The sequence below is a fragment of the Mauremys mutica genome, chromosome 5 (genome assembly GCF_020497125.1).
Source record: "Mauremys mutica isolate MM-2020 ecotype Southern chromosome 5, ASM2049712v1, whole genome shotgun sequence".
Classification (NCBI taxonomy): Eukaryota; Metazoa; Chordata; order Testudines; family Geoemydidae; genus Mauremys; species Mauremys mutica.
This window is the reverse complement of record NC_059076.1, coordinates 100,288,232-100,306,840: the sequence shown is the minus strand read 5'-3', so window position 1 is coordinate 100,306,840 and position 18,609 is coordinate 100,288,232. Positions and strand designations below refer to the sequence as shown.

Here is an 18,609-nt window from a genome sequence, read left to right as displayed (position 1 = left end):
CCAGAGTGGTCACTGCTGCACTGTGGGATAGCTCCCGGAGGCCAATACCGTCGATCAGCGTCCACACTAACCCTAATCCGATATGTTAATACCGATACTAGCGTTACTCCTCTCGTTAGGGAGGAGTACAGAAACCGGTTTAAAGAGCCATTAAAATCGATATATGGTGCCTCCTAGTGTGGACGTTCCTAAAACCGGTTTAAACGCCTAGTGTAGACCAGGCTTATGTGTCTGACAATTTTGTTGTTTACTATAGTTTCAACCAGTTTGCCCAATACTGAAGTCAGGCTTACTGGCCTGTAATTGCCGGGATCACCTCTGGAGTCCTTTTTAAAAATTGGCTTCACATTAGCTATTCTCCAGTCATTTGGTACAGAAGTGGATTTAAACCACAAACCACAGTTAGTAGTTCTGCAGTTTCACATTTGAGTTCCTTCAGAAACTCTTGGGTGAATATCATCTGGTCCTGGTGACTTATTACTGTTTAGTTTATCAATTTGTTCCAAAACCTCCTTTAATGACACCTCAATCTGGGACAGTTCCTCAGATCTGTCACCTGAAAAGAATGGCTCAGGTTTGGGAATCTCCCTCACATCATCAGCCATGAAGACTGATGCAGAGAATTCATTTAGTTTCTCTGCAATGGCCTTATCATCCTTGAGTGCTCCTTTAGCACTTCAATCATCCAGTGGCCCCACTGGTCGTTTAGCTGGCTTCCTGCTTCTGATGTACTTTAAAAAAAAATTGCTATTACTTTTTGAGTCTTTGGCTAGCTGTTCAGATTCTTTTTTGGCCTTCCTAATTATATTTTTAACGTTTCATTTGCCAGAGTTTATGCTCCTTTCTATTTCCCTCACTAGGATTTAACTCCCTCTTTTGAAAGGATGCTTTTTTGCCTCTCACTGCTTCTTTTACTTTGTTATTTAGCCATGCTGGCACTTTTTTGGTTCTCTTACTGTGTTTTTTAATCTGGGGTATACATTTAAGTTGAGCCTCTATTATGGTGTCTTTAAAAAGTTTCTATGCAGCTTGGAGGAATTTCACTTTTGGCTCTGTACCTTTTAATTTCTGTTTAACTAACTTCCTCATTTTTGTGTAGTCCCCCTTTCTGAAATTAAATGCTACAGTGTTGGGCTGCTGTGGTGATTTCCCTGCCATAGGTATGTTAAATTTAATTATATTACGGTCACTCTTACCAAGCGGTCCAGCTATATTCACCTCCTGGACCAGATCCTGTGGTCCACTTAGGACTAAATTAAGAATTGCCTCTCCTTTTGTGGGTTCCAGGACTAGTTGCTCCAAAAAGCAGTCATTTAAGGTGTCAAGAAACTTTATCTCTGCATCCCGTCATGAGGTGACATGTACCATTTGAATTCTTGGCTGAGCTCCCAAAGCCTGAAGGGTCAAAAACATTGTCGCGGGTGGTTCAGGGTATATGTCGTCAGCCCCCTCCTCCCTCCCTCTGTGAAAGCAAAGGGAAAAAAATCATTTCTCGCCTTTTTTCAGTGTCACCGTATGCCTACTGGATGCTGCTGGCAGATGCGGTGCTGGAGCGCTACACAGCAGCATCCCCTTTCCTTGCCTTGCGGATGTCAGACATTACAGTATGACTGGTATCTGTCATCGTCATCCCGTGGGTGCTCCTGGCTGGCCTCGGTGAGGTTGGCTGGGGGTGCCTGGGCAAAAATGGGAATGACTCCAGGTCATTCTCTTCTTTAAGTTTTGTCTAATGGAGATTCACTCCTGCCTGGAATATCATGGCAGCTGGAAGCTTCTGCCTCAGGCTGCTCTCCCCAGTCAGCAGCACCGTGCGGTCGTGCCTACCCCTTGCTACCAAGGATCACAATCAGATACTTAGACCTTTACATTTTGCTGCGAATAAAAAAATGTAAGCTGCCGTTTAGAACTGTCCCCCAACATTCATATCCTGGGACTTTTTGTATTTTACCAGTGTCAACCAAAGGCCTACACACAAATGGAGATTCAGTCCTGCCTGTGCTTCTATCCTAGTGCTTGTCACAGATTCCCATTTTCAGCTATAGGCTGAGTAAGTGCAGAATGGTGGTTCACTCTACTTTGCTGTAAGCCAACCGCCCTCTCCTCCCCCCTTTGATCTCTGCTTGCAGAGGCAATAGTCAGTGTTGTTTCTTCTTCATGCATTCTTTATTACTTCATCACACAAATGGGGGGATAACTGCCACGGTAGCCCAAGAGGGGTGGGGGGGGAGGAGGGAAGCAAGGGGTGGGGTTGTTGCAGGGGCACCCCCGAGAGTGGCATGCTGCTCATCATTTCTGCGGGATGTCTGGGGCTCTGTCCCGGAGCGGCCGTTTGCCTCTCTGGTTCTTTAATAGGCTTGCCTGATATTCTAGGCAGGACTGACTCTCCATTAGACAAAACTTAAAGAAGAGAATGACCTGGGGAGTCATTCCCATTTTTGTCCATGTGCCCCCGGCCGACCTCGCCGAGGCCAGCCAGGAGCACCCATGACAGCAGCAGACGGTACAGTATGACTGGTAACCGTCTTTGTCAACTTGCAAAGCAGCAGACGGTACAGTAGGGCTGGTAACCGTCTTTGCTAACTTGCAAAGGCAAGGGGATGCTGCTGTGTAGCGCTGCAGTACCGTGTCTGTCAGCAGCATCCAGTAGACATATGGTGACAGTGAAAAAAGGCTGAACGGGCTCCATGGTTGCCATGCTGTGGCGTCTGCCCGGGCAATTCAGAGAAAAGGGTAAAAAAATGATTCTCTGCCGTTGCTTTCACGGAGGGAGGATTGGCTGATGACATTTACCCATAACCACCCGTGACAAATTTTTGGCCTCATCAAGCATTGGGATCTCAACCCAGAATTCCAATGGGCGGGGAGACTGCGGGAACTATGGGATAGCTACCCACAGTGCAACGCTCTGGAAGTCGACGCTAGCCTCGGTACATGGACGCACACTGCCGAATTAATGTGCTTAGTGTGGCCACGTGCCCTTGACTTTATACAGTCTGTTTCCAAAAATCAGTTCTTCTTCAAGTGATTGCTCATATCCATTCCGGTTAGGTGTGCACGTGCCGCGTGCAAGGTCGTCAGAAGACTTTTACCCTAGCAACACTCGGTGGGTAGGCTAGGTGCCCCCTGGAGTGGCGCCACTATGGCACCGGATATATACCCCAGCTGACCCATCCACCCCTCAGTTCCTTCTTACCGCTCGTGTCGGTCGTTGGAACAGTGGAGCGTGGCTTAGCTGACCTCCCCTTCCCTAGTTTACTCGTAGTTTCTCGTTCGTTATTGTGTACATAGTTATAATTCTTTATAGTCATATTTACTTGTTTAATAGTATAGTTAGTGTAGTAATAGTTAGAGGGGTTCGGGGATTAGCCCCTTCCCCGCACCCGGTGCCGGAGCACATGCCCGGGTCACCGGGTTTCAAGCCGTGCTCGGCCTGCCACAGGCCGATGCCGACAGGAGGTCCGCACAACTCCTGTTTGAAGTGCCTCGGTGAATCGCACTTAACAGCTAAGTGCCCCATTTGCAGAGCTTTCAAGCCATGGACTAAAAAGGAGCGGGACATAAGGCTTAAACAGCTCCTCAGGGAGGCGGCACTCACCCCTCCATCTTTGGCACCGAGCGCTAAACAGGCTTATGATTCCGCCATTTGAGCCATTGGCAACTTGCTCACTGCTATACCTGTCCTGGAAGACAGTTTTCCTAGTAGCCATTACATCGGCCAGGTGGGTCTCCGAACTTCGAGCGCTTACGGTGGACCCACCGTATACTGTCTTTCACAAGGACAAGGTACAGTTGCGACCACATCCGGCTTTCCTCCCTAAGGTGGTATCAGCCTTCCATACCAATCAGGACATCTTCCTTCCGGTCTTCTTCCCGAAGCCTCATTCATCCGCACGGGCGCAGCAGCTACACTCCTTAGAATTCCGTAGGGCGCTCGCTTTTTATATTGATCGGACAAAGCCCTTCCGAAAATCCCCCCATCTCTTCGTTGCAGTGGCTGACCGGGTGAAAGGCCTGCCCATCTCCTCACAGAGGATCTCCTTTTGGGTAACGGCGTGCATATGCACGTGCTATGCTTTGGCTCATGTTCCCTCGGGCCATCTCACCGCCCATTCTACCAGAGCTCAGGCTTCATCAGCCGCCTTCCTGGCCCATGTACCAATCCAGGAAATTTGTCACGCAGCTACCTGGTCATCGGTCCACACCTTTGCTTTGCACTATGCTCTGGTCCAACAATCTAGAGATGATGCAGCCTTTGGCTCGGCGGTTCTGCACTCCGCCACATCTCACTCCGACCCCACCGCCTAGGTAAGGCTTGGGAATCACCTAACTGGAATGGATATGAGCAATCACTCGAAGAAGAAAAGACGGTTACTCACCTTTGTAACCGTTGTTCTTCGAGATGTGTTGCTCATATCCATTCCAAACCCACCTTCCTTCCCCACTGTCAGAGTAGCCGGCAAGAAGGAACTGAGGGGTGGATCGGTCGGCTGGGGTATATATCCGGTGCCATAGTGGCGCCACTCCAGGGGGCGACCCAGCCGACCCACCGAGTGTTGCTAGGGTAAAATTCTTCCGACGAACGTGCACGCAGCGCGCACACCTAACTGGAATGGATATGAGCAACACATCTCGAAGAACAACAGTTACAAAGGTGAGTGTCTTTTTTAGTCCAAATTAACAGAGAAAAGAAAAATACAATACAGTAGAACCCCGTTTATCCAAGCCTCCATTATCTGGCTCTCTGTACTAACTGGCTGGGGCTTTCAGCCCTGGGTAGTGGGACTCGGGCTGTCAACCCCGGGTGACGGGGCTCAGGGCTGTAGCTCTTTGCCTATTCTTCGGATTATCTGAATTTTTATCTAATCTGGCACTGGTCCCAATTAGATTGGATAAAGGGGGTTGCATGGTAGTAATTTTACTGTTGCATCATGTACATCTCGCTACTATGGCTATGTACAGAGGTCTCAAACTAAAGAGAAGCATCTTCTACTTAGAATTTGACTTGAATGTTATCCTTCTTCTGGCTGTAAAAGAAAATATAAGAAGGGAGAGCATCCTTATAGGAAACTGTTTTTAATAATTATCACTTTATGAAAGGTTCTTTGAATCTGAGACTTCAAGGCCATAAGCAGGGTGCCATGTTGTTGGATGTTCACAGAAACTAAACTTCCTTCTCTAAGACTTGGCAGTTTTTAGTATAATCAAATTTTAGATCTTTCTTGAAACAGCTTACCTGATAAAAGTACAGTAACTCCCCACTTAACATCCTCTCGCTTAACGTTGTTTCGATGTTACATTCCTGCCCCATTACAGAACATGCTTGTTTACAGTTGTGCAATGCTCCACTATAACGTCATTTGGCCGCCTGCTTTGTCCACAGCTGGCAGCCCATCAGTTCCCCTATGCCTCTCCCCCAGTGCCTCCTGCCTGCAGCAATCAGCTGATTTGCAGTGTTCAGGAGGGAGGGGGGAGGCTGCGCACCGCGTTCTCGCTCCTCCCCCCAGCCTCCTGAATGCTGCAAGACAGCTGATTGCCGCGGGCAGGAGATGGGAGCAGGGGGAAGGCGCAGATCCGCGGGATCTGCCAGCGGGTGGGAGGCGCTGGGTGGGAGGTGCGGGGGCATAGGGGAGCTGATGGGAGAGGGGGATGTCAGCCTGTTTAATATCTGTATTAAATTGCTTGTTTAAAATGTATATAATGCCTTTTGTCTGGCAAAAAATTTTTTTTCCCTGGAACCTAACCCCCCATTTACATTAATTCTTATGGGGAAATTGGATTCGCCTAACATAGTTTCGTTTAAAGTCACATTTTTCAGGAACATAACTACAGTGTTAAGTGAGGTGTTACTGTACTACTTATGATCTAGCAAACTTTCTCTTTTGGAAGATAGAAAAAAGAGAAGATATATTTTTCATAGAAATTACTGGGTCATTACATTCAACCTGCAGTTTTCTTATTATAAGTGAAGAACAGCATATTTAGCAATGCTGTATATATCTTAGCATGCTTTATTCCTGTTATTCTTGTTAAACTTGTATCTTATGTATGTTGCAAAAGGCAAAGGCTCTGGTGCATCTGTTGCTTTCCTCGGAAGGAAGGGGAAGGAGCAGGTGTGTCCAAATGGAGATGAAGAGATGAGTGTCCAGTGGCTTCCTGTGCACCCAGGAATGTGGTGTGCTGCATAAGGAGTGTCCTTTAAAGTGGTAGAAGAGTGGTGCGGACCTGAGGTTCCTCTCTTGGTGAGGAGCAAACAAAAACTAATCTAAAGTAAATTAGATGTGCCTTTTTTGGTGGGCTGAGAGTGGAGCAATGATGAGAGTGAGGAACTGGTATTTTTCATCCTTGGGTGAGTAGATAATATTGGGGAAACTTTTCAGACCATATTCACTACGTTCTGCTGAAATGTTAGCATGTACCCTCTAAACACGTTTGCCACTTACCTTTTTTTAAAAAAAATTTCCCAAAAAATGTTCAAATTTTAAAGCCCAGCTGATTTTATTGTGGCCATACATGTTTATATAGATAACTCGTATATAGTTTATGTTCATATGTATGTGTGCCTAAAGATTTTTCTAGTAGGCACTTGCTGAAAAGCAAAAAAAATAAAATAAAAAAAAAGTAAATATGAAGAAAAAAGTGTCATTTCTAGTGAAAGATACCTCTGTTTAAAAAGATATGGAGAAAAAATGTTTTGCACTAAACCTGGAAATAGTGTAGCAGCTCTTAAATAGCAAATAGCACAGTTTTGTTGAAATGAAACACTCTAGTTCTGTAGAGCTAGGGGCATTTCTATAGATGGAGTTTTTCAGGAAAAGTTTTTCAGATTCATACCCTACCTTCATCTGAATTAACTTTCAAGTGTAGACAAGCACTTAGTTACTTTGTGTGCTCCATTGCTCCATATATGCACACAGATGTTTGGCGTGAATGTTGAAAGTAGCATGCAAAGATTTAGGTGAGTTACAGAACTTGTTTTGACCTCAATGGAAGACATAGTTAAATCTGTACACTATCTTGAAAATTTGTCATTATTTACTATTGAGTAGATGTTCTTTATTATCAGATCAAAGCATTTTGGGCTATTTTAGACAATTTGGACAATTAGGGCAGAATTTTGACCTTTGTGTGAATTTTGAATGAGTTTGTTGCCCTGGGATCAAGAGTGGCATAATGTTGAACTTTTATATCACTCTTGGCTAACAGTAGTTATTTAAAAATAAATGGAAGATCAGTTCTAGCTAAACCCACACCGTTCTACTTATCTGCGTGCTGTCATCATCCAGTAATAAACTTGTAATATGTAGGGGCATGGCTGATGTGCAGGTTTTTTCCAGTCAGCTTTAACATCCAAAATAGGTATGTATTAATGCAAATTCTCATTGTAATTAAAAATCTTATAAACTTTGTCATACAAATTTTTGTAAATGCAGTACAACCCAGGTATAATGTCACCACTGGTTCTGCTGGTGGGCTTTTACATGGTGGAATTGCTCCGTTATACTTCATGAGCTAAACATTTGTGTGTTCTTGCTAATGCTGATTACCAGGCATACCACACTGGGCTTGCTCTGACATTTAACACTAGATATTTCTGATATCATTATAGAGCTTGGAAAATGTACTGTTAAAAATTACTTTTATAGCCCACTTTACAAACAAAATAGAAACACTACAAGTGTCTCAAAGTTGCTGATCGATTAGTTTTCCCTATGTTTTAATAGCTATTTGTAATTATTAAGTTTGTCAGCACTTCCATGGTAAATCTATGCTTTTAGTCTTTGGGATGTAGGTTTGGTCTGAAGGAAACTTGCTAGCAAAATTTCTTGAAGTATGGGCTTTAAGTGTGTGAATATATAGTTTTCATTCAGCACTTAAAAAGAATGGGGTGTGTGTGTGTCTAGGGAGGGAGGGAGGAAAGAGAAATGTTTCGGGGAACAATATATTATTGAACATAATCTCATTGTATTAGTATGTTCTTGTGTTAGTGGCAAGTGTTGCAGAACTTGCATTTCGTGGCTTTTTCCCCTTTCATCTTCTGTCAGTAATTTGGCATAAGGTTAATGCATCTTTTTAAAGACACTGACTTTGTTTCTGCTTTGGAGTTGACCCAAAATGTTTTATTTTTGTTGGGCTTTTTGTTTGTTTTGATCAACTCTAGCTGCAACAAGGACTGATTGTTTAAATTGTGTTAAGTTTAGGTTTTGTTTACTTCAAATTAGTGCCATAGAATAGCTGCAGAAGTAGTTTTAGGGAATTACAGTATTGTAGGGACACAAGTATTGTAAGAATTGTTACAGTGCTTATGCTGAACTCTTAAGAGTTTTCTCAATACTACAGCAGATCAAGAATTTAAGTCTGGAAAAAGTGTACTGTATTCTGAGTGTCTCAAATATAGTTTGATATAATTGTACATGTCCTTCTAATCAAGATGTATCCATAATTTATTGTATGTCAAAACACAAATGTCTTTTTATTTTTTGTAAAATTACATTTCTGTTAGATTCACACCCTACTAACAAATTATGGTTGTAAAGCAGGGATGATATAAGATCTTGCTGTATCTGTGGGCAGTTCAGATCATGTCTGGATCCTATTAATGAATTCTGATCAGTTAACACAGCCTGGATCTGATTCTTATGTAAATGTGGGATATTTAGCATCGCTTTTTTTTAAGAGGTTACAAATTTTTAGTGTGGACTATTTTTACTCTCCATTGAATATAGTATTACTTTGGAAGGTGGAAAAGGAAATATTCTTCCATAGCATTTTGTCTGTTCCCATTTGAGAAGCATTGAGATTTCCTATTTTGATTAGAGCTGAAGCTAGTGTGCTAATGTGACTAACTCTTCATAGAGTTTTTTGCAAAACATGTTTGTGTAGCAGCATCAAAGATTAATGTGAGCATAGCTGTGGGATGAAATCTGCAGTAATTAATTAACTACGCAAGGGCCCTGAAAAAATTGTGTGAAGATGGTCTCTAACAAATAGAAGAATTAAATTTGTTTGACACTTTTTATAGGGATCCTTTTAAAGTGCTTGTTTAGAATGGTTGTATGTGGAAGTGGTCCTCAGAATTCCATTGTATTGGTTAAATGTTGGTGGTAAACTAGCAGTTGGAGCACAAAAACATTGTTACAGTGATCATAACACACTGACTGATTAAGGATGGCTCTTTTCAAGTATCTAATTAGAATCCCAGGGTTTCCTACCAAAGATTTTAGCGGTGATTGGGGCATAGAAAGTCATCAAATGGTCTCTGAGCTTCAAAATGTGGACTTTTAAAATAGTACATTCTGAAACAGTTCATTTCCTTTTGTTTCACAATCTTAACCATAGTGTTCAATATGATTATACAAATTGTCTTTGTCAAAGATAAATGAACAGGAAAATATTAAATACAAATTGTCAGCCAAAGAAACAGATGAATATTAATGTAGAACTAAGCAGTTTTTGTCTGGATATAACAATCCTTAGGGAAGATGGTGCCCATTAGGTTGTCAAGAGACAGAGAAGCAGGTAAATAGAGGCAGTAGTCATCCTTGCTAAGGGCAGTCTGTGTCTTCATTGAGAACAAATGAGAGTTGGCAGGTATTTTGAGAAGGCCAACTTTACTAAGGGCAGCTTGAGTCAAATCTTTTCAGAATCATAGGAGGTGGCAGCAATTTTAAGAGGGTGATTGAAGTTTCTTTGAAGGAAACCACTATTCTTCAATCTCTGCTGAAGGAGAAACTTTCATTTATGAAGATTAATGGAAAATATTATCCTTAGTTTATTAAAAGAAAGTGTAAGGAATTTATCAGATCTGTTCAACAGTTACCTCATTGCCATTTCTGTGTAAATAATTCCTGATTTGAGATGATTTTGGATGATGAAAGATCTGACACAGAGTGCTAAATTTTTATAGCATGTGTTTAAAATTAATTGTAACATAAATAATTAACAGATTTACTTGTAAAGTCTTAAAATTCATTAAATACTTAAATACACAGAGTAGTTATTTTGGGAAAGATGTGTTGTATTCTTCCATACAGAAGTGATTGAATTCCTTCTTTTGAAGTGAAAACTCAGCCTCTGCTATGGCGCTGCAGCTGGTGTCACCATCATATCTGTTTTAAGTTCTAAATAGGAATATTTGTAAATAGAAGAGAGGCATAAAATCTGTTGCATTTCTTAGTTTGGAAACTACATGTTGGCTCAAAAAAATTATATCTTAATATCAATTATCCTAATGTTTGTCTATTGTGATAACTTTTGAATTCCACATCTGATCAACTCCAAAAATCAGGAAATGTTCTAGACATCAGTGGACAGAATAGTGTTAATTTTGGTGAGATTTGGAAAATTGGAAGGGGGAAATGGTCACATGGAGTCCCTTGCATCTGGTTAGCAGACCCAGCAGCTTCCACCAGCTCTGTAATTATCTATAGATCAAAGAACCGGTAGCTATTAATGCTTTACAGCATAACTTTGCCCATCCTCCCAATATAGTTTAAAATGTTAACATCTTAAATGACTTGTCTTCCAGACAAAAAGAAGAAATAAGAATAGTGAAAAGAGAAGGGTGTTCACAGAGATCCTGAAATGGGAAAAAAGAGGGGTGGAGGTTTGCAGGAGTCTCTGAAATAGACAGGAATGGGGGAGTGGCACACAGACAGTTTATGGGGGGAAATGGAGGGATGCAGAGAGCCCAGGGTGTTATGCAGAGAGCTCAGCTGATAGAAACAACAAAGTGTGCGGCCCTTTAGTATTTCACCTGTAAATAATGTAGGTGTATATCTTTCCATAGGTGGTGGTTTTGTTTTAAAAAAAAAAATTTTTTTTGAAACACAAGTATACATTTTATTCCTGCTCCTTTCTGGGATGAAAGACAAATTTGAATGGAATGTGTAATTTTGGTTAAACTCTTTTAATAAATGATTCTGTGAAACATACATCGTACAGTATCTAAGTATGCCATTATGAGAAATTGGAAATTAACCTACATAGCTCCAAGAAAATTTGTCTTGGGAAGTGTGAAGTTGGGAAGGAGGTGACAAATAGCCAGTAGCTCCTGCACCTAAATGTTGTCTGAGAGCAGGGGTTCCTGCAACAAAGTTTTTGGTGGCCTCAAAAGTACGGCCACCAACTCTTGCTGGTGGTTGGTATGACAGTTTTTCCAAAAAACGTATCTTGCTTTAGAAAAAACAAATAAATATGCACATTGTCCTGTCCAAATCATTGTAATTTATTTATGTACAGGTTTTTTGCAGTCTCAGTAACAACAACAATGTACAGTTGTCTCTATTCTTTACTAATGTATTTACTACTCTAAACAGAATATAAACAGTAATAAGGTGTTTTTCATATTCTTGTCTTTTTGTTGTTCCTTTTTGCTTTTTTGTTTTCTGTTTGTTTTTTAATAGAATTGCTACTTAGTAAGTCTGTTTCTGTGAAAAGTGATATATGTATGTTAATATCACTTTTCCCAGCAGCAGACTTGTTAGCTAGCTGGGAGGAGTGAAAAGTGGTATTAACAAACATACAAATATCCCTTTTCACAGCAGACTTACTCAGCCCTGGCAAGCCGGGGGACAAATTAAGCCTTGGATGGGGAGGCGGGTAGGGAGGCATTGGGGGCCAGGATGATGGGGTGGATGGGTCATGGGGTGGGGGAGGCAGCAGGGGCCAGAGGCAATGAGGGAGATGGTGAGCCTGAAGCCCAGTGGCTGGAGCCTGCCACCACATGGCCAAAGCTTGCTGCCTGCCACCCCAGGGCCGAAGCCAGAAGCCTGAGCCCCATTGCCCATGAGAAGGTGGAGAACGGACACCAGCTGTCTTCTCCCCCAGCATTTGTGGCTCCGGGGGGGGGGGGGGGGGTGTTTTTTTCCAACCTGTACTTGCAGACCCAGAGAAAGGGCAAATGCTTGGCCTCCCAATCAGCGCCCAGTTGGCTGTGGCTGCAAGAAAAGCCTCTGGTGGTCACATTTGAGAAACACTGAAGTCTGTGGAAAAAATGCTTTTTAACAAGACTTCCTTAAATGTTAATAATGAGGATATTTATTTTTTTTAAAGAAGGTCAATAAGCTATTTTTGAGAGGTCTTGCTGTATTCCAGTGAAGGTGGTGATTGCTTTAAACAGAACAATACACTTTCAAGTGATATATTAAGCATAATCAAGTTAAAATTTCTGAGTTTTTTTCTTCTCTTGTTTAAGGTATTCAGACTAAATAGCTATTTAGAGAGTCACTGTCAACTTTAAATCTAGTAAATTAAAAAAATTAAAAGTAATTTCAGATACTCTGCATACTCCTGAATACCGTTGTCTATGTTAGTGGCTTTATAAATACTACTCTTGGGAACTGTAATGCTGCATAAAGTTATATTTTAAATTAAATAAAACTAATTGCAACATAGCTATCTGAAATGGATTGTTTTTAGAAATCTGTTCTAAAAATTGAATATTTTTTGGGAAGGTGTGTGTCAAACATAACTTACTCATAACTGTTTTTCTCTGTTTATTTTTAAGACGAGCAAAAATCAAATTAAAGTAGATCTTGTAGATGAGAATTTTACAGAATTAAGAGGAGAAATAGCAGGACCTCCGGACACACCATATGAAGGCAAGTAATATTTTTGTATATGAAATCATTGTGCACTTAAAATAATGTGTCTTGGGTTGCTTTGTTTATAAAGTTAATTTACAAAATAAAAAGGAATAAAGAGCTACATATTTTGAAATGATTTAATTTACGTGGTTTTAAATAAAATATTTAAATTTAAACTTTGAAAAAGTATCAGTTATTTTTTCATGTGATTATATATAAATTTATTTAGTCTGTAGCATAACAGACTTTACCATGCAACTTGCAAGGACTAAGTTGCAGTTTGGACTGTGCAACAGAATTGTAAAAGGTATAGTAAGAAGGATGTTTAGTTCCATGATGCAAGATACAGTTATCATGCTTGGTAGGGATATGTAAGTTTGTAACTGTCTCTGGGATCTGGAAGCAAATATGTATTCTAGGCCTGGAGAAACCTAGAGTACAGAATAGAGTAATTGTCCAACATGGGTTACGAAGAGCTGTTGTAGAGACTATATGTGGTTTTTTTAAAGGTATTTTACATTTTTTTCAACTTCTCAGGAGAGGCACCTCTCCATTAGAAGAAATTTGGAGGTCTACCTGTTTCCATAGATCCCTCTATTTAATTTTCCATTGGGGGATCTTCAGTACTAGACTGGGTGTTTACAATTATCCTGAAAATCATATAGCCTATTCTCTATTTTCTCTGTGGTATGAATCACAACCAAGTATATAGTTTATCAGACCTTAAAAAAAAAAAGAGATTTTGTTCCAGATATAACTGACAGTGCATTTCACCTAGGAATCCCAAATTGCTCAATTATCTTTACATTTGTAACGTGTGTGTATTATTCAGGTGGAGCTGGCAGTCACTCTTAAAGTTAGGGTTTGCTTGACATTTGTCAAAAGACCCTGTTTTCAGTAGCTTTGCTGAACTTTAACTGTATGTGCCAAAATTTTCTATGCCGATTGTCTGTCTCAGGCTAAACTCTGGAAAAGTTTCAGCAAAAGCAGTTCAGCTGTTTCCAAAAAAGCAAGGTTATGGGAAAGTAAGCCCTTTTGCCAATGTTAAAAACTTCTTACAAACCTTCATTGAGAAGCTCTGGTACCACCAAGATTTGAAGCGGGGACTTGAAATTTGATAGGGTTGTCATTCTGGAGTCAGACATATGCTTTTTATCGTCTCTGTGAAAATCTTCCCAAATTTATAAGTTTCTGAAAATTGCTGTTCATACATGCTCAGTAGAGATTTGTTAGAGGCTTGCAGCAAAAGTCTCAGAATAATCTCTCTCTGAGCATGCTTTAATCCAGTATTTAGGAGGCTTTCCCTGTTCTTGCTTCTCCTTGTTGGTGGGTGCTGCTTTGGCACCAGACTGTAACTGGAAGCAGGAGTAACCTAAGTCCCAAGATTCCTCTGCTCCCAAGCAAATAGCTGTGAAACCCACTAGTGAAATGTCTCACCCCCCCTGCAGTGGTTGGTCCACAGAGGATAATAGCCTGTTTTTGCTACCAGTTACGCTGTTAGCTGAAGTTGTACAAGTGTCTGTGCTATGGATCTAAAGGTTCTAGCGCTGTCAGTGACTCACATGCGGGTCAATATCATTTCACTTAATAGAATTTTTTTTCCCCAAAACTTAAGATTTTTGTTATGTTAAAAGAATGTTAAGTTAGGAAAGGGCAGAATGAAGGTTGCTTGTACAGCACATAATTCATCCTCCTTGTGTGTATGCACGGTGAGTGTTTAATAACATAATATACTTTTTTTCCCCTACAAGACCCTACCATATCAGTATACAGAATGGATGGTGCTCAGTAAATCCATCAGGGTTGTTTTGTGATTGAGGCTGTGGCCTATAGGACCCATTTGTTCTAGAATTTAGAAGTTTTGTAGCGACTGAGGCAAAGGACTGCAGGAAGAGAGGGGATATCTCATAGTTAAAACAGCTGAATACCAACCTGGAGAATTGGATTCTTTGCCACAGAGTTCCTATGTGATGCTGGGCAAGCCACTTAAACCAAACTTTTCACAGTTGACTACTATTTGTGTATCCCTCACTTTCTGGATGCCCAAATTGATACTTTGGGCGTGATTTGTAGGCAGGCAAAGCACTTGCAGCTGAAACCAAAGTCAGCAGTATAAAAATGTTGTAAAAATGCTGAGTACACCTCTACCCTGATATAACGCGACCCGATATAACACGAATTCTGATATAACGTGGTAAGGCAGTGCTCCGGGGGGGTAGGGGTGTGCACCCCGGTAGATCAAAGCAAGTTCGATATAATGCGGTTTCACCTATTACGCGGTAAGATTTTTTGGCTCCTGAGAACAGCGTTATATCGGGGTAGAGGTGTACTCTGAAAAATCATGCCGTTGGTGTCTGAAACTGGGCATCCAAAATTACAGGGCCCATATGATGATTTTGGGCGTAATCTCTGTGTCTCTGTTCCCAGTCTGTAAAATGGTGATAATGCTCCCCTATCTCATCTGGATATTGTGACGACAAACTTATTAGTGCTTGTGAAGCACGTGGATACCAGGATGAGGGCACTATAGAAACACCAGGAGGAAATCAGTAATTCTGTATTTAGTGCAAGATTTGGATGATGTGAGGTATATAAGGCATGGACACATTGAGTTTAAAAAATATTGAATAGCTACTTTATTCAGTGAGCACCATCCTTTTCTGGTCACTGAATGAGGCAGGAATTATGTCAATTGAAAAAATAGCACGATCATGTAGCTGGATTGTATTATAGTGTGTACTTATAAGGCGGTCATATTAAGATTACATGAGCAACCTTAATTCTGGCATTTCCTAACTTTTCAATGCTTGAGTTTTTCAAACTGAATGTTCTTTTAACATAGTTTTATGCATTTATTAAGATTATGTATATAGATATATAGGTCTGTAGATGGATATAGACAAAACAGTAACACTGCACAACTGTTCAGGGTAAACTGACGAATATCCAGTTGAAGCTGCAGGGGAATATCAGGGTTAACCTTAAGGAGAAGTGCTATATTACTTTTTTTTTTAAATAACCACAAATGGTAAGGACCTTGGTTTTATGTTTCTGAAAATGGTAAATTCCTATAGAAAAGTGCTCCATAGGCGATATTGGTGTATTAGTTTAATACTGGATCCAAAGGAAGCTTGCCATCTAATGAATTGCCAACACACTTACTTCATCATCTTCTTTTTTTTTTAAGGTTTCCCACCCAAATATTGACCAGTTTCAACTGTACTTAGCTTGCATAATGTTTAAAAGATCACAGCCTGAATTGGTACAGCTTCCAGTCACTTTACAAAAAAGTAGATAGCAAGAATTCTGGAAATCCAGATTAATGGCTGGTGTGTTCTGCTTTTCCGTAGATGACACTCTAAAAATGTTCTAAAGTGGTAGTCTGAAAGCAGGTGTATTAATGTTTTGTTTATTTTTTTTTAAACTTCTTTAATGACAGACTGGTGAACCACAATAATAGTAATTTCATTTCTTAGTGTATGTATTTGGTTCATATCAGGTGAGTACAGTAAATCTAGTAACATTAGACTTGAGGTTTGGTCTGTACGTTAAGTGTAGGACTTCCTCATATTTGTGTACGGTAACTCCTCACTTAAAGTCGTCCCAGTTAACGTTGTTTCGTTGCTGATCAATTAGGGAACATGCTCGTTTAAAGTTGCGCAATGCTCCCTTATAATGTTGTTTGGCAGCTGCCTGCTTTGTCCACTGCTTGCAGAAAGAGCAGCCTGTGGGGGCTTGGAACCAGGGTGGACTAGCAGCTCTCCTATCAGCTCCCTGCTCTCCTAAGTTCCCTGTGCTGCAGCTGCCCAGCAGGCTATCAGTTACCAGCAGTTCAGCTGTCCCTCCCCCCAATGCCATGTGCTGCTCCTGCCCCCTTGCCTTGGAGCTGCTTCCTGGAGCCTCCTGCTTGCTGTGCATTGCGGGGGGGGAAGAAAGAGGGGGCTAATGTCAGGGTGTCCCCCTGCTCCTTCCCCCTGCTTACCCCATTCCTATAGAGCGGGGTGGGGTGGGGGCACACGACAGGGCTCAGTACAAAGGGAACTTGCTGGCAGCAGCTGCTGTCTCAACTTGTTTTGCTTAAAGTCTCATTTTTCAGGAACATAACTACAACGTTAATCGAGGAGTTACTGTAATAGAAAAAGCAAAGCTTTTGAATATTGCTTTAAGAACGTATCAAACACTTTCAGCAGAAATATTGAGGTACATACAGAAGTTACATTTATATTACAATCTACTGCATTCCAAGACAGATGTAACAATAATAATTAGTGAGCAATTAAAGTTAACCTTTTATCTAGATAAATTTGTATAAAAGTCAATTTAGTTTGTAAGCGCTTTGGAGCAGGGATCTGTAATTTATTTTTGTCTGTAAATGCCATGCATGTCCAAGGTGATATATGAATAGTAATTAGTTTATTGTCCCCTAATGGCTTAGGTATTGGGGTTATAAACTTCAGGTGGATCCTTTATTTGTATGGCAGACTAGAACGTGTTACCCAAAATTGTGATAGTCCCTGTCCTTGAAGGGAATGAAATCTTGCCTTTAAATTACGTTTGCAACGTCTGCTGTAATATCTGTATATTGATTTGAAATCCAGACAAAATGGTATGGAGCAGCAAAAATCTTAAGAGCATTTTTGGATGTTGAAATCCAGCAGCAGTCTTCTTAACAGTCCTACAGAGGGAACTTTGCACTACCTTCTCAGATTGCTTTGCTTGAAAATCAGCCCCTATTTTTTTTTTGGTCTTGCCTGTGTCTGCCTACTCCCTTCATTTGTATTTTGAGTTCATGTTGTGAGACGCAAATCAAACTTACTGTGCTGGAATCATTGGCCGACTTTGCCTCGCAGCCTGTGGTCAACAGGTACAGAGACACAAGAGTAATTTGGCAAGCATTTCCACCCTCCACCTCGACTTATTTTAGTATTTTAGCCAATGTGGCTTTGGTTTGTACTTTATCTTATTGCTCTTTATATAGTGTGTGACCTGTTGCCTTTCCAGTCTGCCTTACAAACATAGTGTATGTACTATTTTGAGTTCAAACTCACCAGTTTCTGAAGTTTTTTTTAAAAAATTCACAAAAAATAAAGAAAAATATGCCGTAAGTTCATTTTAAACCTCTCCACTTTAAACCTCTACGCCTATTCCTTAGATCCTCTTTCCAAAGAGCCACTCCTACTCCCTTATATTCATGCGGATAATGACTCAGCAGAACCCTTAGTCTTTGCCAGCAAGATCTACACCCACTAACAGATTGGGGTGTTTCAGACAAACTTCCGTCCAGCACCATTGTGCTAGGTGCTTTACCAAAACATAAAGCATTTATCCTTTCTCCAAAGAGTTAACAGTCAACACTTTCTTATTGTTGTTTTCAGTTTTTAAATACTTTGTTTCCTTGTCATAGCCTAATTTGCCAACTCGTTTCTTTTGCTCTTTAGTTTGTAACAATCAATTAATTTTTGTCTGCCAGTTTGTAAGCCCTTTCCCGGTGTTTATGTGTTTCACGCCCTTTCCCATTTTCAACATTTGTCTCACTTTCTGTATTTTTAAAAATAAGTACTAATTATGCCAGTAAAGTGTTAGGAATAGTGTGGTACCATCTCTGTTCTGTAGGAGGAAGGCATTGCAGAGTTATGCCTAAAATCCCGACTACGTTGTCTTCCATTTTTGTTTGAATTATAGCTGGTGACTTAAATATAGGGTTTTTTATTGAATTCAGATCGGTGAAAAAAAATTTAGTTGAAATCTTACAGTCCTCTTCTGCAGGTGTGAGTAAAAAATATACATGTAAATTTCTTAATGATGACAATACTAGAAATATGGGCTTTTATTCCAATTTTCTATTACATATAAAGTAATTCCAGTTAGTGAACTTAATATGTTTGCTTCAGTGCGTTTCTATAGTTGGAAAGGCACTGTGCAGAAAGTGCCAAAAAATCGACAGTAACTTCTTTGAGAATGGAGAATTTTACACTTAATAATATAAGAAACAGGCAGATGGACTCTGTAGTTTCTCCTTATTAGT

General features: G+C 40.6%; 1 protein-coding gene across 2 annotated transcripts in view; it reads left to right on the top strand.

The window, feature by feature from the left end:
• The window catches only part of UBE2K (ubiquitin conjugating enzyme E2 K), a 71,090-nt gene that overhangs the window by 22,473 nt on the left and 30,008 nt on the right, over positions 1-18,609 (top strand). Inside the window, exons 4-5 of one of the 2 annotated variants that reach the window (XM_045017936.1) lie at positions 6,064-6,077; positions 12,506-12,599. In XM_045017936.1, coding sequence (XP_044873871.1) covers positions 6,064-6,077; positions 12,506-12,599 — 108 coding nt within the window. The remainder of the gene's footprint in view (positions 1-6,063; positions 6,078-12,505; positions 12,600-18,609) is intronic. The other variant, XM_045017935.1, reaches the window with a different exon arrangement.